Genomic DNA, 23832 nt, shown 5'->3' with positions numbered 1-23832 from the left:
CAAAATTACAAAAAACCTCAGAGTGCAGTGTTAACTGCAGTTTGTGCTGTATTCCTGCAACTCGGGTATAAATTCTACTTACTGTTTGCTATCCTGAGCGGGGAAAAACCTCTGCTGCACAACGCGAAGCAGAGTTTTCTGCACTACGCGGAGTGTGAAGTGCAGAAAACTGAATGGAGCGAAGTTAACTGCCCAGGTCTAATTTAAGGCTAAAACAGTGATTACAAGGAAAATAAAGTGCCGCAAAAATGCCGCACAATTTGCATTTTTGTGCCACAAAATTTGCAAATCTATGCTGCAATATCCTGAGGGGGTTGGTAAAGGGGGCTGCTTGGGGGGGCTCACTTTAGTCGCACTGTTCAGGAGTTACTACAACTGAGGGGTCAGTGTGTAACCCTGCATTTGCCTATTGGACGAGCAGGTCTTTCCACAGTAAAACTGCAGTTTTTAGTGTTTTGCTGCCAGGGCATGTAGAGCACACGTCCTGCCTGGTTCATATGTTGCGTCCTGCCTTTAGAGCTTGATAGTCTGGCCAGAGGGGTGACATGCAAACTAATACTGGGAAGTGGTGACTTTGCCATTGGTTTCAAAGGCAAAGTCGGGCTAGCAGTGCGGACTAGGTGACTTGTTTTACTTGGGCTAGACCATGACCTGGTCAGTGTGACTGCTCTCCCCCCACACAGCTCCACCAGTAAGCCTGCCCTCTGAGCCCCTGAGCTCTGTTTGGTTAAGTGTTCAAAGCCCTCCTCCACCCGCAAGCTCCCGCCTGCGCTTCATCCCTGGTGGCCCAGTGCGCGAGCACTCCGCTCTTTTTCCTCTTTTCTTTTGCCCTCTTCTCTCTTTACTCGCTCGTGCTCCCAGCCACTGCTGCCACTGCTGCCCCTTCCCGCTTCACAGCTAACCGCTTTCCCCCCAACCCCTACTTAATGGCTGCCCCATCCAGGACCGGTGCCAGGGACCCTGGTCCTCAAACCAGTCTTTGCTAAGACTCCAGCACCCTCCACGCTCTCAAACCCGGATGCAGCAACAACTGCCATCTTTCAACGACGAGCAACACTCAAGGCCTGATCGCCTGTCGACACTGCCGCTTCACCTTAACCCACATCCAGACCCCAGCAGGATCCCCCAGCCTACCGGATATCACAGCTCACGAACTACTCAAATGCATCCTCAACGTGCACATTCTACACAAGCACGCTATAAAAATCTGGGATCTGCTCAAAACCCACACACCCAATGTCGCCTTCCTCATGGAAACATGGACCAACGCCAACTCCGCTCCAGACAGAGAACCACCATTCCCGCCGGATACAAAATCCTGCATAAAGATCAGCCCAGGAGGAGGCATTGTGATAGTCCACAAAAGCTCCCTCGGCATGACAACCACCCGTCCGGACAACACTACGACCCTAATGGAGCATCTCCACTTCCAGATCTAGACTGACCATAAAACAACTCGCCGCGGAACCCTCATCTACAAGTCTCCCGGTGCTCATTTCACCAACACCATCGCCGATCTCATCACTCCCCATGCCCTCGCCTCCACAGACCACATCCTACTCAGACCTAAACTTCCACCTGGACGACCACCACGACCCCAACACCACCGCCCTCCTAGAGAACCTCGCCAACTTAGGACTGAAGCAACTTGTCACCGCCCCCACGCACACAGCGGGACACACACAAAGAAGGAAACGGCATCTCCTACCTACAGCCACACCACATTACTCCTCTGGACAGACCTCCACTGCATCCATTTCTTCAGAAAGCCCACTGTACACAAGCACGCCCACCGCCTCCCCCATAGAAGCTGGAACAAAATCTCCAAAGACCAGCTAACCTGTGCCCTCACCAGCACCCCACCACGACGATGCTAGACGCTAACACTGCGGTACGCAACCTCACCCCCTCAAGAAAACTAAAGGACGACATCAAGAAAGCAAGCAGGTTCACCACTGCACTCCAAAAATCTAAGCGCTGCTGCAGACTCAAAAAGACATGGAACAACAAAACCCCAGAAACACACACCACCTACAAGCAGCCACCACAGCACATCACCCACAAAGAAGAACTTCCTCAGAGACAGAATCCTCACCAACACCTACAACTCTAAAGTACTCTTTTACATCATCAAGAAATTTGCCAAATTCGGCAGCAAAACAGACGTCCTACCCTCCCAATACCTTCTGCAACAGACTCAGCACCTTTTTTCACTTCAAGATCAAGACAATCTATGACAACTTCGACAACCAACATCTCTGCACCGCTCCAGATCCCACCTCCATTGACACCACTAAGACCCTGCTTACTCGGACCCCGCTCACGACAATAGACACCTTAAAAACCATGAAGAGCATCCACTTAGGAGACCCCTGCCCACCCCTTAACTTTCACAGAGCCGCAACGGCCATTGCACCCAACCTACGTTGGACGATCAACTGCTCCTTCGAAACCGCCACATTCCCAGGGCGATCACTGTTGTAAGTTGGTACAGCCATGGTCACTCAAACCGTTCATTCCTCAACATGATTGCCCTTTGAGGGAGACAATATCTGGGTCAAGGCCCTAGGCCCTGTCCCGGCGCAGACGGGCTTACCTTTGGCGCACCTTCAGCATGCCATTGGTGCACCCGCTGCGCACGTCCGCTGCGCGTACTAGCTGGGGGAAGCATTTATACTTCAGCTACGCCCAGCAACTAGCCCGCTGCGAAATACCCCTAAAATGGCGGCGATAGTCTCCGGTGTTGCCTAGCGTCCCTGAACTTTCCTGAATCGACAGATACAGGTAAAGAGAAGGAACTGTGCAAATATGCAAGTGTGCAGTTGTGCAAAATAACGCACAGGAATTATGTCAAAGAACACAATTTAAAACAATGTAAAACTTTACTAAACAAACCTCCTGCCTTTCCGCCTCAGGAGTGACTAGCTAGTAGCAGAAGATGTGGTCCAAGCATTTTAGCTTGAGCACAAGACTAGCAGCAAAGATATTGTTGCTTTGAGAGCAACCAATAATTTTGAGGGTAGACATCCAAACATGGCACTACCTAAGTCGAAGCCAGAGATGCCTCTGATCAATGAGTGAGCATCACCGGTGGGATTGCATGAAGGCAAAATGCGGTCTAAGTCACAATCTCAAATTCTGTGACACATATACTACCAGCTGAAACCTAAGATTTTTTGGTTTCACTTGAGGGAATCAAGAAGCAACCATGATGTGGGGCAAGTCAGACAGACAGGAGTAACCAAAGATTTAGAAAGGGTAAAAGAATAATTTGGGTTGTCGAGAGTGGTGCATGGCCTCTTCGACTGATGTGGTTTTTGCTTCATCACCAAAGCAAACCGCTCGAAACACAAACCCACCATCATACAGTACTCACAGAATTTAAACAAGACAGGCCACCAAACAGCGCAGATTTACAAACTAATCACACCACGCACCATCACTCTAAACAACAAAACAATAGCTTTCTGGGAAGAGGAAATACCGAGACCACTAAACGAAGATGAGAGGGCTAGACTATGGACATCGGCGTCCAAAAACAAAGTAACCCCACAACTAGCACAAACAAAATACTGGATATTACACAGGCTACACTGGACACCAGCGAAGCTAGAAACAGTGGGGGCGAGCGAAAGCGGCACCTGCTGGAATTGCCATAAAGCAAGGAGAGACCTAGCTCACATGCTATACGACTGTACCAAAGTCAAAACATTCTGGAACAAAGTCTACAACCTCATAGACACGATCACAGGCTGCCAGATACAATGTGGCCGAGAAGGTATAGCCACGCCCTTCCTAGCACCCCAGCTTTAATCCAAAGAAAAACGCAAACTAGTCGATGTTCGGCTTACGGCAGCCGTTAAAACAATCCTGGGGAACTGGAAAAACACTAGCAAAGCCACCTTCAAACGCTAGTTCAACTGGGTAACATTCCTACGGGGGGCAGACAACATCACCGCTAAAGACCAGGCGGCGAACCATACCGCCAGGGAAGACATGTGGGAAGCCCTGACGCCCACCTGAGGCAGTAAGCACACATCCCCCCCCCCCCCCCCAACAGTACACATTTGTCGAAACTGCCAAGAAATAAGACAAACTGTTTGTTTTTGTATATGTAAAATTTATTTTCAATAAAATATTTTGAAATAAAAAAAGAATATAGACGCAAGAGGAAAGGCTAAATGTTTGAGAGAAAATTGCAGTTATTTAAAGATACAAAAGCTATGTGTAAGTTAATTGAATAAATCTGAACAGTACAATTCAAATACATTTCGTATATTTTGCTGTATGCTTTTAATCTTTAGTTTGATAATTGTTCCTGTTTTTAGATTTAATTTACAATTTTTGAGAGAGCCCCTTCAGACTAGGGACAGTATTACAAGGAACAGGATTCAAATCTTCTAGGCAACATTGGCAATGAAAGTTTTAGGTTAGGGCCCACGAAGACCAACAACTTTTGATAATGCATTTTAAACATGCCGTTTAAGCTAAACCTTTCAAAGCAATCAAGAAAGGCTAAATTCCTGAATTTCAGAAACGTACTTCTTTTTTGGCTAATCATGTTCGCACAGCATATTTTCAGAAAACAAAATTGATTTCAAAACCTAAAATACCATGAAATCAGCTTCATACCTTTCTTATATCTGCTATTCTGCTCTAGTCACCCTTTTAGGTCTCGCATGGAGTTAGTAGCGTGCTTGCCTGCTCTCGCCAAGTGAGGGCCTTTTGGAATCGATACGTATTCCATGTGGACGGGCGGACAAAAGATGTGCACGCGTATGGACAAGAGATGTGCACGGGCGCATGGCGGCGTGCTTTAGCTCTCCCTCCCCCCGCCCCTCCTTCTTCCATTATGTGAAGGCTGAAGATTTGGGCAATCGCATTTTGGCACAGTTCAGTAAAGTATTTCTCACTTACTGATTGCTACAGGGGTTATTACAATGGACTGTATGAGAAACTATTTTGCGGCCATACGCCGCCGTCAGTTCCTTGGCCCAGGCCCTTTTGCACCCCACCTTCCCCCCCCCCACCCTTGTGAACTGGTTATTCTGGCTTCTATCCACACACTCTTTCCTGTGTGTCCGTTTCTTCCAGTCTTTCCTCCCATCTTTCGCTTTATCTCCTTTGTACTTTTATTTTCATTTTCTACTTCTCCCACCCCATAGCTCCTATTTGCTCCCCCACTCACTCCCTTGTTGACTTCTGCTCCATTCCACTCTTACCGTCACCGCCATCATATTTTCTAATGCTTTTTAAATATTTTTGTGAGGTTGGGCAGCTGGTATTTGCCACTGGAACTATTCTTTTGTTCGATCCGCTTTTGAAACTTTTTTTTTAATTTCCACCTCAAGTTTGGCACCCACCCTCTGATGCATATGTGCACTTGCATGGTGAAGCATGCACACGTCATCGCGCTGCAGCAACTCTTTTTAGCCAATGCCACCCAGCATTCAAAATGGAGCATGATTTTCTCTTAGCCGAAGTCGAAGAGCATCAGTAAAAAGCACTGGCAAAACCAAAAGTTTGGGTTATGTAATTAAAAGGTAGGTGGGACCTTCTGACTTGGTCAATGCTTCTTTTTTTAGTCAAGTTTAGCATGTGTATCTGTTAATCAAGCGCTTGTGACAGAACTGATTCAAGTGCAGTCATTGTTTCTTAATGTACCAGAAAAAGGTGCGTGGACTCGATACATTCACAGTAAGGACAAAACACGTTTCACTTCCATATCATGTGGACTAACGCCAGAACTGCAGGCGTTTGAACTGGGAAAACAGCTGGGAATCTCAGCGTTGGCTCAACATCCTGTGATTTTGGGCAAGTTGCTTCACCTACCTGCGTTTAAAAAAAAAAAAAAAAATGAAGGTTTCCTTGTGTTATGTAACTGGTGATCATATATTCGGGTCAAGTTTGTGCTTTATAAAACAAGAGGGAAAAAAAAATCAACAAATACGCTTCCCACCACAGAAGGTGGCGGCCCTCAGTATTGGAATGCAGACTACCGGCAGGTGTGCTTCCCTCACACATGAAAGGTTGATTGGACAGGGTATAGCAGCCGGCGTGGTATACCATTTGATTTGTGAAGTGTATGCTTTTGCTTGAATGTGTGGCTGAAATGTTGTTTGCCTCCGTATGTGCGCTTCCCCACTCTGGTAAACCATGCCTGGAGACCCTGCGAATCATTAACAAGCATTAAGAATGCAATAGGTCTCACGTTTCATTAAGTTAAAGCAATTTGCTTTGCTATTTAATACTATTAGCAAAGCAAATGGCTTTAACTTAATCAAAGACGAGAACTATTGCATTTTCAATGCTTGTTGTTTTACAGTAGTCCACTGTCACGTTGGGCATTAAGGAGACTTTGTACCACATCTAAATATTTATAAGGAATCTCCAGAGCTGTCATAATTGAGCAAATTAACAGCTCAAAGGTAGTCCGAAATAGCACCACCAGCCTATCATCTATTAAAATAGAGCAAAATATCACTTTGCTAAATTGGTTCACCAGACTATTTGTTTCTCACAACGGATTATAAAAAGTCCCCCCCTCCCAACTGCACAAGTAGTCACAATTTCACAGATGGACAAATTACAGTTCGGTTTTGAAACAGTTAACATTGGTTGATCACACACAGCTACTACTGAGAGAGCAAATTCAAGATCATGTCATGCTCCAAAACAAAACTGATACAGTACAGTATTTAAACATTAATGGCAGCATTACTGTACAGAGAACATGCAAAATAAAGATAGCAAGTTCTGCTCATATTCAAAGAAATGACAATCAAGCTCTTACTGTCAAGGTAAATGCAATAAACAGTATTCGAAAGAGTTGTAGGACTAAACATTTCAAATGCACTATGCACAAACTGTCATTTAAATTCAAAGCTATTAATCGGAGAGTAAATGGTTATTCTATTGATCAGCATAACTACGTATGCGTTTTTTCAATGAATACAGAATGTATATGATAATTACCTGTGTTGTTTTACCAGACCCGGTTTCGCCAACGAGTACAAAAGACTGATGCCTAACGAGAATGTCTGTAAACCGTTCTTTGTATTCCCAAACTGGGAGTTGCAGTCGTTTCTTCAGGATTTCATAGTACCGAGGAGTATGTGGGAGATTGGTAAAGGGATTGACACCCTGGGAAAGTACTGGTTTTAAAGCTGGCAAACCGCCACCTGCTATAAACGTAGAATTGGAGGAACGAGAGTCTTTCTCCTTGTCTCTATCTCGCTCCCGATCTCTATCCCGATCACGGTCCCTGTCTTTTGAACGATCATCGCGATCACGGTCCCGATCTCGATCCTTCCTGAAATGTCACAAAAGAAAAAACAAGTTGAATCTCAATAAGATGCTTTGTAAAAACAAGCCATGCTACTTCAAAAGGTCAGTCGGAAAGATGGGTACATATCAGTACCAAAGGGTAAATAAAATATAAAATGTCCCTAAAATATGTGACAAATACACCCCTGTCACAGAATTGTTAGTGCTATGCCTACGTAGTCTATCAAACAAAACTGAACACAAGCAATGTGTTGTCTATTATAATCAAACAGCTCATTCAAAATGCCTGATAGTTAGAAAAAATTCCCACTTAGGCAATGTTATCTGTTCTACCGCAATTGGCATTTTTACACCTCTTCACGAATGACCAAACTTGTGGTAAACAACCTTCAAAATTCAATCTTCTTAGTGTGTCAAGTAGGCAAATTGATAAAGGAGTTCTTAAGTGATAACCATGGAGGGGACTATAAATCTGAGATTTTCCAAAACATGCTTATGTGTAAGCGGGTGTTACAGTAACTGCAAAATTGCAGGAAAACAACTATTTTAAGACATCTAAGGCCGTGCTACATTTCTTGGCTAGATGAAATGCTGTCCAGACGTTTGAGTCAATAAGCAAAAACTGACCAGCAAACACTAGCCAGTGCTGTCCGTTTCCATATCTATTCAACACTGAACTACAGTGGCAGCCGTTGTACATGGGCATCAATGTTCCAAAAAGTTATGGAACATTAATGATCAATTGTCACAAACCGCACAAATTCAGCATGGGTGAGCCCAATTCCCTAGGGAGAAATCTGCCTCAATCCCATGAGACACAGTGCACAACTTGATGGGTGCTGAAGTAGTCTAACATTAGTCATAGTTCAAGGTTTATGAAAATTAACATGTTTAGGATTTGAGTGTCTGCCAAATGAGCCACTGTTGCTGCACATCGGTTTGATGGCAAAGAGGTTATTGCACGATCTCAGAGGGAAAACTCAACAGCAGGATAGTTATAAGTTGGGGTCAGTTAGTGACTGCTGACAGCTGCTTAGTCTTGAGAGTAAAGCTAGTAACATGCAACTTACCCACTGATACCCATCATGCATTCATTTGTAGGAGACGTGAAATAAATCAACCATACCACATGATTTAAGCAGCACTACTTGATGCAGCATTTTTTTTGTTTAAGCATGCTGCCAACCACAGCAGTGGTTCTGCTGCCTTAAAGTAAACCCTCTTCACACATTTTATACATCATATCCTTCCTTGGTCTAGGCATTACCCCATCTCTTTTGTTTGAGGATTCCTTTGACCATACTAACGCACTGAAACAGTTAGTCCAACCAATTTGTTTTGGAAAAACGTCTGTGTATGCAACAAGAAAGACGTGGCACTTACTTTTCATTCCTCTCAACAATTTAACTTTCTCAGACACAAGTTTCATGCTTAACTGTGACTAAGGCGGAAGCACTATTCCCTAAATTCTCTGGTGAAACCCCAAATACAATATATTTTTGTGTGCCACATAAGCCATGGTCAACTGGAGTTGTGTAGCAATGGAGGACCAAATTATACAGAAGGGTGACTAAATTATGCAGCAAGAAAAGTTAAATTATGCAACAATGTGGAACATTTCGTGATCTTAACACCAACTAGGCAAACAAAGGTTTTACCTCATTAGTACCAGTTTAACACCCAAATACAACCAAAAAAAACCAATTGGAAGTTGACCAGTCAACCTTTGTGAAGGGCACTCCACTGCAATATGTGTTGACCGTATTTTAATAACTTTTGATCTAGAATTTTTTTTAGTTAAAATCCATTAATTATGCATCAAATGATGGATTATGTGGCCCAAAACACTTTTTGCTCCAATGCGGATGGTTATGACGGATAGTGCGTTTGAGTCTGCTGCCTAGACCCCTGCAAACTGAAGGTAAAACAACGCTCAGACTCCAAAGAATCGCTGGCCATTGGACCCTCTGAGGGATTTCCCCCTATTTGCGTTTTTGCATCTTGTTCCCCACAGCACCATATAAGCAGTAAAAAGCAGCTCTCCCTCGGGTCCTGTTAAGCACCAAGAACAGCCAGGACAACTCTGCACCCAGACTGTCGTGGCTTGGTCCTGGGACCTGAAACACCTTTGCCTTCCTTGGGTACTGCCCAATTCGACCTGCAAGTGACCGATTGACACTACCACTTTTTCCCATTAACCAAAAATGCAAAAATTCGGCAGTATTGAATAGCTGTGATTTATGCCTTTTTTTTAAGTCATTAACTCTGGTATGTGTGTATATATATATATATATATATATATATATATATATACATATATATACATTCATTCACTGAAAAAACCATAGGTTTCACACCAGTTATAGATAGCTGGAAATTTTACAGGCATAAAACCATTGAAATTCCCACGTTATAGTTAGTTGGACTCACTATAACTTGCGCACCTGCAATGCACTGCTGATGACGTCACATATTACATCACTCATGACATGGTCAGTGACATCACTCATGACATAACTGATGACACCATCCTTGTGACAGACTGACAGACCTCCTTTGGGTGTAATGTAACCCTTGAAACACATATTCAAAAATAGAAACTAACATTTTCAAAAAAATTGAGATCACCATACCAGTTACAACCAATTCAGTAATTCTACCATCTATATACACATCCTCTCATTCAGCAACAGTTCTATATAGTCACTCATACATATACTCACTCATATGTAGTGATACACATATACATCCTGTTACACACCGACAGTCATCCAAAAGTTACTCACACACATACTCACACATGCAAATAAACTATTGAACATCCATATATTTGCATATACAACTATACACACACTAGTACATTACTTCTAAGGAAACTTACACATACTTACTCTCTTAAACAATCACTTATAGAAACACATACTTATTTAAACAGGAACTCTTTCAATCTCTCACTCTCACATATACTCACTTATATACATCAATACTCACATATACTAGATTAAAACATATGTATTTACTCAAAAAAACACTAGTGAGGCAGGCATTCACTCACACACACATTCACACTCATCCACCCATAGTCCTGCACATACGCTGTCTACAAACAGTGAGTCAGTCACCAACCCATGCAGCCACTTATACACAAAGTGAAACACTGATACATATATTTAAAATATTTTAAAATTACTCGCTAATATATGTATTCACTAAGATACACTTTATAAGCCAGTTAACCAATCAATATTTTATTAAAAATAAACATCAATTTACACACTTATTTAAACATTTATTCGTCCATCGACCTTTACAAATACATATATAAAACATATTGATATTTCAGAAAGACACACATTCACTGGATGGTGTCATGAGTGACGTCACTGACCATGTCATGAGTGATGTAATATGCGAGGTCATCAGAAGTGCATTGCAGGCGCGCAAGTTATAGTGAGTCCAACTAACTATAACGTGGGAATTTCAATGGTTTTATGTCAGTAAAATTTCCTGCTAACTATAACTGGTGTGAAACCTATGTTTTTTCCAGTGAATGTAATAGGTTTTTTAAATGCTAATTCCTAACTATATATAATGCCCCAAACCTATGTTTTTTTCAGTAAATTTCAAAATTTTGTTAATAGCAAATGTCTATAGCTATGAAATGTAATATTTTTGAAAATGAATGAATCCTATATTATATTTAAAACAATTTTTTAATGTATATTTTTTTTTTGCTCTGGAGAGCTCCCGGTGAGCGCCCCGGAAAGCGTAGTCTTTTGAAGCGCCCCAGGGCGCGCTCCGGAGAGCGTCGCGTTAGCGCTATTGCCGCGAACGAAAACATCGTGACGTATCGCGTAGCCGCGTCCACGTGATACACACAGCGTAAGCGCACCCGGAAGCACTCTAGCGAATACGATCGCGCAACAATCCCCCGACGCGCTTACGCGACGCGGCCCGGGGCGCGGCGCGTAAGCGCGTCTGGTCATGTGACCTGAAAATAACACTTTTAATTGGTGCAGAACAGTTTTGGTTTCATAATGATGAAATCCCTAGTCTTGTGACCTGAAAATAACACTTCTCATTGGTTCAGGACATTTTTTTTTCCAAATGATGAAAGGCCCCACCTTTTTTCCTTATTCCGACTTTGTCCTTTGACTGAGGAAGACCTGTTTTGAAATCTTTTAGGTATATTTTGTACTTTGAAATGGCTACAGTAGCAGCACCAGCTGGAGCATCTGCACCACCACCACCACCACCACCACCACATCACATTGGTGGTCAAGAAGAGGAGGAGGCAGAGGAGGAGGGGACGAGGAGGAGGTGGCTGGAAGAACACAATACCCCATACCAACCCAAGCCACACATTGTATGGGAGTTTTTTTCCATCCCTGAGGGAAAAAAAGAAAGTGAATGCAGCAAAGGTGACTTGCCTTATCTGTGACATGGAACTCTCAAGGGGTAACCCAAATAAAAAATATTCATTTGGGAACAATACCATAAGGTACATGCAGCGCAAGCATCCTAACAACTATGCTGCCGCAGAGATGAGAGAACTGGCCAGCAACCCTCCCCAATCTACACCCAGCCCCTCCAAACGAAAACAACCCACTCCATCGGGACCAGAGACAAGGGAGACAATCCTTTGCATTCAACCACGATTTGGAGAATTTAGGGTCACCTGTATTTTTTGTGGTAAGACCATCTCCTATGGTGAGCAGAACCTAAAGCTCATCCTCCTCGCTGGTGACAACCTCAATTGCCCACAAAAACCCTAATTTTTTCCTGATTTTTTTTTTTGCTCCTGTTAAGCCATTTTCAATTTCCTGTTTGTTTCTCCCCATAAAAATAACCAAAAAAAATACAAAATAGTTCATAAAAGCTAAAAAAAAAAGTACAAAATGTTCAAAAAACATTAAAAAAATATAAAACAACAAAAAGATGAAAAATAACCGTTTTTAGAACTACCTCCAATTTAAAAAAAAAGGCGAAATTTTTTTTAAAACTCCATCATTCATTTTTGCCCATGGCACGCTCCCCGGTACGCTCCCCAGTGCGCGTACCGGGCGCTCCCCCCACGCAAATCAAAAAAAAAAAAAAATTTTCACCCGCGGGGCCCTTTTATAGCCCCCACATCAAACCTGGGGGGTCAAGGGGGGTCTTCTCTGCCCCCCTTATGGTTATTTCTCCCTTTGTTTTTCCCACCTCTTGTGTCTAGATCCTACCGAGACACAAGATGGCGGCCGCTTCGGACTGTTTCGAATGTTTACAGACACCCGATAGCCAATCAGCTTTTCGTGCACACCTCGCGTGGCGCGCCCAAAGCGCTCCCCGGGGCGCTGCCATAGATACCTAAATTACTCAAAAACCACTGGAGCACATATCCTGAGACATAGCAAAGGCACATTGGGCTACCAGTCCCTACAATTTTGCCAAGTTTGGTGGAAATCCATTCAGCCGTTCGGGCTAAAAGTGAGGTTGAATGCCCTATGGAAATTAACATGGGGAAAACACGTTTTGAGACCCCCCTTTTATCTCAGCCCCCGCTTGACGAATCCCCCCCAAACTTTCAAGGAAGGACCAGAGCTCCGTGAGGCAAATTTGAGGAAATTTTCAGGCAGATTCGTCAACCGGCGCCAAAGTTATTCACAAAAGAATTTTAAGATTTTGCATTGAACATTTTTTTTAACTATAACTACCTACTGGCGAGATTATATATATATATATATATATATATATATATATATATATATATATATATATATATATATATATATATATATATATATATATATATATATATATATATATATATATATATATATATGCTATTCCGTTCGTTTGGTGTCTATATTAGGACAAGAATAGATTTTATAAATTGGGGTCGGGTTTCTCTCCGTTGTTGGCAGTTACTTAATTGGCAATGTCCGTACACCGAAATGCTTAGCATGTTCCTCTAGTAAAGCCTGACTTGTCTTTGCCACACTACCAGACCGAGCTAAGAACTTATTGTGAATCCATGGACCATCTTTCGCATCTGTGAGTACTGCATGGTGAAGCCTAACCAGCATCACCACTTAATATTCCACCTTCCTACATTAGTATTACCGTGGTGGGGATCCTTAACCTTGAGTTTCGCAGTACCACGTGGTCATAAGCAATTATACATGAGAAATCCATTTAATTGACTTTAGCATCAAAAATAAAAATGTTCTTTTATTTTTTGGATTGTTAGAGCGCTGTGTAACCCCCATTCCAATAGTACATTAAAAAAAAGTCTAGGTAAGTTAGGTAAAAGGCTTTATTTAAGAAAAAAAAAATCTTTATATGGGCCCCAACATCCAATTAAAACGTTATGCACGATAGAGGCCGGTAGGATCTTGACCTGGCAGTCATGGCAGCCCTGAGGATCAGCGATCTGAAGGTTTGGTGCAAAGCAAGGGCATTAGCTACAGGGTTAGAGCTAAGACATAGGAACCTGAAAAAGCCCTCAGCTCCTAGGAGAAGGAAAGGATAGAGAGGGAAGGTCATTCCTCAGAAAAAGCCCATGAAGAGATGAGGGTAAGGACGAAGCGCTAGCCCAAAGTGATAACGAAGCAGAAGGTGAAGACCATAACTCTCCACCTTTTTCCAGACAACATTTAACCAGTGAGAAGTGACAGCAGTTGATCTAGTAGACTACTCCAAAATGGTAAGGTGGTAGGAACCCAAAGGAAGCACTTCAGCAGAGGAAGGAGGCAAACAACAAACAGGATAAAAAGTCCTTTAAAGGCCCCCAAAGTTCTTCTCAGGAGGGTGGCTCCCAAGACCTTTCCCAGACGAAAAGCAGAGGGCATCAATGTAAAAACTTATGGTGTATGTAATGATAGCCATCAGACAGGTCATAAGAAAGGAGATGCAGCATGCTCCAAGATGTCCCCCAGTAATAAACAATCAAGGGATTGATTAGCATAGGAGTGGGGGTAGAAGCATACTCTGGAGAGGCCAGAGGATACACAGAGGCCACTTTAGTTTCCCTGGGTGGGATGGATATTGAAGCACTGCCCGTCTTATCTCCAACCCTGGAGATGTACCAACAAAGGCCAAAAATCAATGGGGCGGAGGTACGGGCTCTGAGCAATACAGGTGCCAGTCACTGCTAGACAGGTTTCCCCACACTTAATGATACCTCGTGCTAGTCACCAGGTGACCAATGCGGACAATGAGACCAAGCTCCATCCAATGGATTAGGGAGCGGTTACTGGCGCCAAAAAGGTGGTTGCGTCCCCCGCCATCCCAGTGGAGTGTTTATTCTGAAGTGATCTGGAGACTTCTACGTACACTGTAGTTATAAGGAAGGATCAAGCCAAAATACTGGGTCTCCCTGAGTGGGTGTGGGGAAGTCCAGTACTTACCTTCAAATTAATTTACATGGTTTTTCTCTAGAGGATTACATTGTAGCTCCATCTACTGCATAGAACTGCATAACCGCATCACTGCAAAAGCATACACCTGTATTTGATTGACATTTACAGAAAACACTCTTAATACTGTAAAGAATATAACTGAATTTACAAAACATTACATTATTGCTACTTTTCCAAACTTTGAATCTTACCTGCACTAAGTGATTCTTGGTTCTAGAATAAAATAACAAAGTAACAACTTTCCATACAAACCAATTTGTCTGGATACAGTCTTTGAGTGTGTGCCATCATTTCTTGCTCAAGTGTGTACAATAAATGGATAACACTACCCTCAGATAAGTCTGACAGCTCAGCCTAGCTACTACTATATTAGAGTATGGTAATATCTATTTTAACCTCTGCCGTAACTTTGAGAACTCACTGGACTCTGCACACTATTCCTCTGTTTTATATAGTATATACAGAGCCAGATTCACACAAAGGGCATTTAGGGGTACACCTAAATACAAAATTGTGGTGTGTGACAGGGGTGTGCAGATTGGGAGCAATGAGGTTCCTTCTTTGGGGTGTGTACACCCCCTCTGATGCCACCCTCGAGCGGGAGGGGGCATATGCCTCATTCTCATTGGGGGAGTCCGCTCATCTCACCTCCAAGATATAGGGGACTAAGATGACGGCTTCACATTTGAAGTAGCAGTGTACTACTCATGAAGGCCTTAAGCAGCAAGCTGTAAGGTAAGAGGGGGGGGGGTGATGTCAGTGGTACCCACAGGGTCTCCTGGGAAGATGGGCTTCTGTGCACTGCGGCCAGGGACCCCAAACAAGGGGCAGCCAGGAGAATGATGTACCCCTACATGTACAGAGATCATTCTGACCTTAGCCCAGGACATGCCCTTAGGTGGACATCTGGAACAAACCAAAACATCGGACAGGTTGGTTGTCCATTTTAATTGGCCCCAGAGGTCTGAAAAAGTGAAGGAGTTTTGCTGCTCCTGTGTGAATTGTCAAGCAAGGCACACAACCAAAGGGCCCCTTCATTCCATTGCCAGTGGTTGGAACTCCCTTTCAGAGGGTAGGGAATGATATTGTTGGCCTCCTTGATCCTCAAACTGGCTGGAAAATGGTTTATTCTAGTGGTATTGGGCCATGCCATTTCCCCTCTGGACTGTCACAGCTCCTGCAGTGGCAAAGGCCCTCCTTGGCATCTTCAGCGGGGTTGGGTTTTCTGAAGAAGTGGTCTTTGATAGAGGGACAGATTTCATGTCTGTATATCTTAAGGCTATGTGGGCTAAATGTGGAGTGAGCTACAAGTTCACTACCCCCTATCACCCTGAGACAAATGGTTTGGTTGAGATTCATCAAAACCATAAAACGCATAATGGGCCCCCTAAAAACTCAGGAGATGGGATGCATCGTTACCATGCATGCTGTTTGCCTAAAGAGGTTGGATTCAGCCCTTTTGAACTTTTGCTTGGACATCCTCTAAGCGGTCCACTGAGTCTAGTCAGTAAAGGATGGGAGAAACCTCTCAAAGAGCCCAAACAAGACATAGTGGACTATGTACCGGGCATGCGTTCACATATGGCTGACTTATGAAAAGAGAAAATAATCATTTAGAGGCCAGCCAGGAGCTCATCAAGCACTAACCAGATGAGCTGGTGTGGGTACTTGAGCCTGTGGCTCCCAGGGCCCTCCAGGATAAGTGGACTGGGCCATATGTAATCATGGAGAAGAAAAGGGGAAATCACCCACTTGATAGACTTAGGCACCCCTAGGAGTGCTCAGAGTTCTCTATGTTTAATTGCCTAAACCCCCCCCCCAGGACAAAGCGGACATGACTATGCTCATGGTCACTGACTGAGGCCAGGAGGAAAGTGAACCCCTCCCAGACCTACTGCCGAACAACCCAAAAGATGGGTCATTTGAGGGTGGGGTTTTGTTTGACACGCTCACTGCACAATAGCTATCTGACTGCATGAAAGTCCTAAGTCAGTTTGCTGAGATCTTCTCTTTAACCCCTGGTCAGACAACATGGTGTCCTCATGCCGTGGACACTGGTGACGGCCTCTCTGTGAAGAGCAAAATGTGTAGACTGTCAAACCAAGTCAACACTTGCATTAGGACTCAGGTCACCAAGATGCCGGAGCTAGGGGTGACAACTATCTCACAATCCCTGGGATAACCCAGTGGTAATGATCCCCAAGCCTCATTCAAAAGGTGGGAAACCTGAAATTAGGATTTGTGCTGATTAATGGGGTTTAAATGCAGTTACCAAACATGACGATCAGCCCATTCCAAAAGCAGATGAATGGATTGACAAGCTGGGTGCAGCAAAATTCTTAAGTACTTTGGATTTAACATTAGGGCACTGGCTCCCAGGGAGAAAAGGAGAGGCCAGCATTTTCAACCCATAAAGCCACTTTCAATTTAAAGAGATATCTTTTGGATTTAAAATGTACCAGTCACCTTCCAAAGGCTGGTGAATCAAGGACTCCCAGGCCCAGACAACTTTAGTGCAGCATATCAAGAGGATATAGTGGTCTATAGTTAGAACTGGTAGGATCAACTGTCCAAACCGAAGGAAGTGTTACATGCCCTGCATCAGGCAGGCCCAATTATCAAAACCAGTTAATACCAATAGGGCAGAGTTCTGTTGTGTACTTGGGCAACCTTCTAGGTGGAGACCAAGTCCAACCTCTCCAACGCAATCACCAAACCACTCTGGAGCAGGAGGTTCCCAAAACCAAGACTCAAGTCAGGGCCTTCCCTAGCTTGACTGGGTACCACCATCGGTTTGTGAAGGGTTATGGGACCATTGTGACCCACTCCCTGGACGTCCCTCCTAGAAACAGACTAAGAATGACATATGGACCACAGGATGCCAAAAAGCCTTTGACACCCTGAAGGGGGCTATGTACTCAGCACCGGTCCTGAAGGTACCCGTCTATGGAAAGGAGTTCATTGTCCAAACAGACACTTCTGAACACGGAATTGGGGGCAGTGTTGTCAAAAACAAATGAGGGGTGGGGGGGGGGGGGGGGGGGGGGGGGGCATGGATCAACCAGTTGCCTATATTAGCAGGCAACTTTTCCCTAGAGAGCAGCATTGAGAGGAAGCCTTGCTAGGGAGCTTCTCCTGGAACAAGGGGAGGAGGCATGTTGTGTTTCTGCAATTGCCTGAGGACGAAGGGGAGTTGGGATCCCCGAATTTTGAACATTAGTATTATTTGGCCGCTGCGATGGTCTGCTCACAGGCTAGGAGGGCGACAGAGGAACTGGACCTCTACAACACCTGCAAACGAATGGTCCAACAGACCTTCCCGCCCGATGCCAGACTCCCATCAAATGGTAATGGACTGTTACAGATAAATCGTGGTCTGAGACTCAAGGCGCGTATTCTTCAATACTCGCCTGAGATTCCATTACGCTCTATCGCTCCTTTCAGGGACATGCTGGGCAAGATTGGTAAGGAGGCCTAGGAGGCAGTGTGAGTAGGCACACTGTGATCACTGTTCCGTGATGAGGTACTCCTGCCCTATGATTGAACCCTCTGAGGCGGAAAGCCGGAGGATGGTACTCTTCATTGTATTTTAAAAATTTACTTGTATTCTTGTGATTTTAACCTCACCTGCACTGCACTAAAAGCGCCTCTCCCACGCGCTAAGCAGACCTCTTGAGCCACTCCTGAGACAGCGGCAACCAGCGCTGATACAGGAGCAACAACACATCGCCATCGCGGCTCGAAGGCGAGCCACGCCCCCTGCGAGGCCACGCCCACCCGGAAACCTTACTTAAACGCTGATCGAGCGCACCAAACATTGCATTGAACCCTCTGAGGCGGAAAGCCGGAGGACGGTACTCTTCATTGTATTTTAAAAATTTACTTGTATTCTTGTGATTTTAACCTCACCTGCACTGCACTAAAAGCGCCTCTCCCACGCGCTAAGCAGACCTCTTGAGCCACTCCTGAGACAGCGGCAACCAGCGCTGATACAGGAGCAACAACACACCGCCATCGCGGTTCGAAGGCGAGCCACGCCCCCTGCGAGGCCACGCCCCCTCCACTACCATAAATGTGCCGCCCCCACCAGCGCAGCGGACGAGCGCCGTTTGCGCGCCTAAGGCAAGCCCGTCTGCGCCCGTCCGCGCACGCCCGGGCCTAGGGCCAGAACCCCTGCCCGACTCCCTCCACTCAATCATAAGGTACTCCCGTAGAGACCTATTGAGCCTCAGACCCCCCCCATCGCCCTGTGATTACATCCACAATCTCAAGGGACCTTTCACTGGCTGCTCCTTGTGCAAGCCTACGCAGCTCACGCTTCCTACTAGGCCCAGCAAACCCGCCACCCTTAACTTTGCCTCTCTGAACTGCCGTTCACTCCCCAAACACGCGACTCAGATCGCCGACATTATAGAAGACCATGGAATTGATATATTCTTCCTCACGGAAACGTGGCTCGGCCCGCACTCACAATCCGACTTGGTCCTAGCAACCCCACAGGGCTACTGTATCCAATCCCTACCCCGTCCTCTAGGTAGAGGAGGCGGAATAGCCATTATCCATCGAGAACACCTTCACTTTAAAACCAACGATGCACAGATTACCGACGCAGAAGGCCTGCACTTCTCCGTCACACTCAACTCAACCACCTCCCTTACAGGACTCCTCATTTACCGCCCTCCCGGTTCTCCGGGTCCCTTCACCTGTTCGCTTCTGGACCTAGTCACAACCCAAGCCCACTCCTCCTCAAACTACTTGATAGTTGGAGACTTGAATATCCATCTTGAAGACCCGGCCGATTCAGTAGCCCTAGATCTGATTCAAGATCTAGCGGCACTCGGTATCCGTCTAATAAACTCCGGAGCCACTCACACCAAGGGCCACCTCCTAGACCCCGTACTTACCAACTCGCTCTCAATGTTAGCTAAGGAGGCCTTGCCCCTCCCCTGGACAGACCATTTCCTGGTCTCTTTCCAACTACCTGGATCCTCCACGAAAAACCGTACACTCCCTACCTTCAGCAAGGATAGGACCTGGCCCAAACTCTCGACGGACGAATGGGCTCAGACCCTGGAAAAAAACCTCCCCGCTCAGGCCGAAGACCCAAATACAGCCGACAGAAAATTCAGAGACTGGATCACCGTCTCCTTAGACCTTATACTTCCACTCAGAAATAGGGAAAATAAAAACGGCAAACGTGGCTCAGCACCATGGTACTCCACAGAGCTAAGAACACTGCGCAAAAATTGCAAAAAGGCCGAACGTCTCTGGAGAAAGACCTGGCAACATGCCAACAAAGAAGCCTACCAGTCTGCGGTCAAAATTTACAAAGAGGCTATCAAATCAGCCAAAGCTTCCTACTACAATACACGTATACAAGAAGCATCCAATTCAGCCCGAGAATCTTTTCTGATCGTCAAAGAGCTGTCCAAGGTCCCCACCACCTCCTCCTACAACACACCCAAAGTTGACAGAAGTAACGAGTTAGCCAACTTCTTCAACGAGAAAATTTCCCGTATCCTGGCCTCCCTTCCTCCCCCCAGCCTTCCCAGTCTCACGGAAAGTAGTACTATCTCCGAACCGACTGCAAGCAGCTGTCGTCCTTCGCTTGGGACTTTTCGACCTGTCACCCCCGCAGAGGTTGAGCGAACCTTAGTAAAAATGAAAAGTGGATCCCCCCTGGACCCAGCCCCTATCAGGTTCCTCAAGACAGTAGCCTCAGTAATTGTCCCTACCATTACGGACCTTATCAACTGTTCGTTTTCCCATGGAATCGTACCCAACAGCTAGAAAAGTGCTGTGGTTAAGGCACTCTTAAAAAAACCCCAACTGGATCCATCGGACCTGTCCAACTACAGGCCAATATCCCTACTCCCCGGCATCAGTAAAGTCACTGAGAAATTAGTAAACACCCAATTATCCCAGTTCCTTGAAACGAACAAACTGCTCAGACAATCCCAAACCGGATTTCGCCCAGGCCACGGAACGGACACCGCACTGCTGGCGGTGATTGAAGAGGCAAGGGGCCTACTAGATTCAGGAGGATCAGTGGCAGTGATCCTCCTGGATCTAAGTGCGGCCTTTGACACGGTCAACCACCGTGTCCTTCTGAGCAGACTGGCAAATGCAGGACTTACCGGGACAGCCATCAAATGGATCGAATCCTATCTTACAGGACGCACCTTTCAAGTTTGGGATGATAGCCATCACTCATCCACCCTTCCACTTACTAGCGGTGTCCCCCAGGGCTCTTCCCTAAGCCCCACGCTTTTTAATGTCTATATGGCCCCCCTCGAGGACGTGGTAACACCATTTAACATCAAAATGGTGAGTTACGCCGACGACACCCAACTAGTCGTCTCCCTGTCCCAGCTGACCGATCATCCTGAAAACCTGACTAATTGCCTCACGAACATCCACAACTGGATGAACGAATCAGCTTTGAAATTGAATGGGACTAAGACGGAGGTAATGTTACTCGGCAAGCAATGGACAACTATCCCTCCCACGATATGGCCCGACGTGTTCGGTGAAATTCCCCCCCCCAAATCTGAAATCAAGACACTCGGGGTGTGGCTAGAGCCACAACTCACGATGAAGACCCAGGCAACCAAAACCTCGGGCACATGTTTTGGGCTCATGCGTTCGACTCGTAAAATCCTGCCCCTTCTCCCCCCTATGTCCAGAAAGCTCCTTATCCAGGGCCTAGTACTGTCCCGTTTAGACTACAGCAATCTGGTCTACTTGGGAGCACCCGAGGCCACCATCACAAAACTCCAGCGGACGCAGAATGCGGCAGCACGCCTGATCACCAACACTCCCTCCAGAACATCTGCCAAACCAGCCCTTAAAACCCTGCATTGGCTCCCTGTTCGCCAAAGGGTGCACTTTAAAGCTATGTGTACCACTCACAAGCTCTATAACGGATCAGGCCCAGCGATCCTTAGCAAAATGATTACACCCTATATAGCCACTAGATCGCTACGATCTCAAAATGAGAATCTAGTCCTCATTCCTAGATTCAAAAAAGTCCGCACAGGAGGTCGTCAATTCTCCGTTCAGGCGGCCAAAGGCTGGAACGCACTCCCTCGCCCCCTCAGACTGGAATCCAACTTCCTTGCCTTCCGAAAAAAACTCAAGACCCATTTGTTTCCAAAATAACACCCTTCAGCCACCTTCCCTCTCATTAGGTTCAAGTTACATAGCGCGGGGATACCCACGGGTCACCAGGCGCTGTAAAAATCGCTAAAATAAAATAAAAAATGATCGACTACAGGAAGTGCATAAGGTACCCGTAGGTCATGGTCTAGCTTATGGCAGTTTGTTGGCTGCGTTGGAGGGATATTGGGGCAACACTGAGCCTGACCAACGCCCTCTGATACATATACGCTTTACAGAATAGGTAGTGGTAGTCGACTCACTGCATTGTTTGTTTGCACTAGCATATACCACACACTACCCACTGGCTGCGACCCGCAGATGCTGGGAGGGGGATTTGGGAAGAGAGCTACAGCAGAAAGAATGGGGAAAAGCGCTCATATATCCTAGGCAAGTGTTGTGAACGCTCTGTTCCAGTACATCCAGCACAATATCCTCCAAGGAGTTTCTTAACCCAGCTAGGCTTCCTCAAATGTTTGGATATTCCTTTAGTTGCCCTAGGAGTCAGCAAATAGTAACAGACATGGTACATATGTTTTGGAAGCGATGTCTGATGCACTGACAGAGGTAAATGGTCGCACAGATGTGTGCACACTAGAGGGCTCATTGTTGGGAGATATTAAGTGCCCAAAAGCTACAAAAGTCACAAACAGATTCATTGATTTGGTATTGCTAACTGCTCAAAGACTCATAGCCATGCAGTGGAAGGTTCAGACATTACCAGGTAAAGCTCATTGGTGTAAGGAGACATTTGAATGGGTGTTAAATATAAAACGACATGTATGAACATTGCCTGCACCATCTTGCCTAACAAGAGCCTCTGCGTGCGCATGAGCTGCAGCCATTTTAGACATCACAGCCATTTCATACTCTGCTGGTCACCTCTGTGTCACCCTGACCTCGCAATCATCCTCCAGTGCTCTGACTAAGCCTGAACAAATGTACTGGGGTTGTAAAACCTTGTCATCATGACAAAGCCCCGGAGTCACTTCCCGTGCTAAACCAGTTTGTCCATTCATCCTCCATGCACAGGCAAGCCCCTTTGATAACCTCCTTCCCTGCACCTGGCCACTCAATCCAGTCCCAGGCACTAACCGACCCTTTGGACATGGTTTATTACCTACACACGGCAGGGCTTGTTTCACCAACAAAGGGGCCTGACTTAATCAATAACCCAAACCCTTAGATCTGACCGATCCCACGTGTTTTTAGATTCTGTCCGAATGTCCAGCTGCGAGATAGCAATCATCTGTTACATCTGGGTGGGGGATGATAGCTGCTAGCTTTATGGGGGAACTAGCCTAAGGCGGGGATTCCAAAGATGTTTAACCATGCAATAAACTGATGTAAATGTATATAAAAGGCCGAACCACAGATGCAGTTAGAGCACCTCCTGACGATAGCCCCGGTGTCTGATGTGATGTGTTCTCCTCCTGGAGTAATAAACCTGTTCTTCGCTTTCCAGTTTCGAGCGCCTGCCTCATTATTTTGATAGCTAATATTAAGGTGAATTAGAGGTGGTTTGCACCAAGCAGCATCAAAAGTCTTGGCAGTAACGCTGCTTTTCATCATGGGGGCAGGCTGAATTGCTCCAACGAGAGCAAGCTCGTGGACTGTGCAAATATCCAATAGTGGCGGATTGGGAGACACTATTGGCGGACCTGCACACTTACAGTGAGGACCTGGTTAGCTAGCAATACCGCTCACGCATATAATAAAATGCAATCGTAGTGGGTCTGAGATGCCGTGGCCTCCTAATCCCACTTCTTTTTGTCTGCTAGCCCGCACATGCTTAACTTCCCCTGTTCTTTCATACCGATACAGCCCCATGCATGCATAACAACACCTCCCTACTACATGCCATGATGTTACTCCGAGATGCTACAGGCTGCATACACTGACATTTCAGGTACAATGCTAGACTCCAGTGAGGAAAAAACAGATCCAGGATGGCATGAATCTTGCGTCAAGGGCGATATGGCAT

At 45.5% G+C, this 23832-nt stretch overlaps 1 protein-coding gene across 1 annotated transcript in view; it reads right to left on the bottom strand.

Moving 5' to 3' along the window:
- Positions 1–23832, bottom strand: part of DHX15 (DEAH-box helicase 15) — a 257979-nt gene that overhangs the window by 213934 nt on the left and 20213 nt on the right. The window contains exon 2 of the mRNA XM_086964023.1: positions 6976–7312. Within this exon, the coding sequence (XP_086820149.1) occupies positions 6976–7312 (337 nt within the window). The remainder of the gene's footprint in view (positions 1–6975; positions 7313–23832) is intronic.

The sequence above is a fragment of the Lissotriton vulgaris genome, chromosome 3_2 (genome assembly GCF_964263255.1).
Source record: "Lissotriton vulgaris chromosome 3_2, aLisVul1.2, whole genome shotgun sequence".
Classification (NCBI taxonomy): Eukaryota; Metazoa; Chordata; class Amphibia; order Caudata; family Salamandridae; genus Lissotriton; species Lissotriton vulgaris.
The sequence above is the reverse complement of the archived record's forward strand: the minus strand, read 5'-3'. Positions and strand labels throughout refer to the sequence as shown.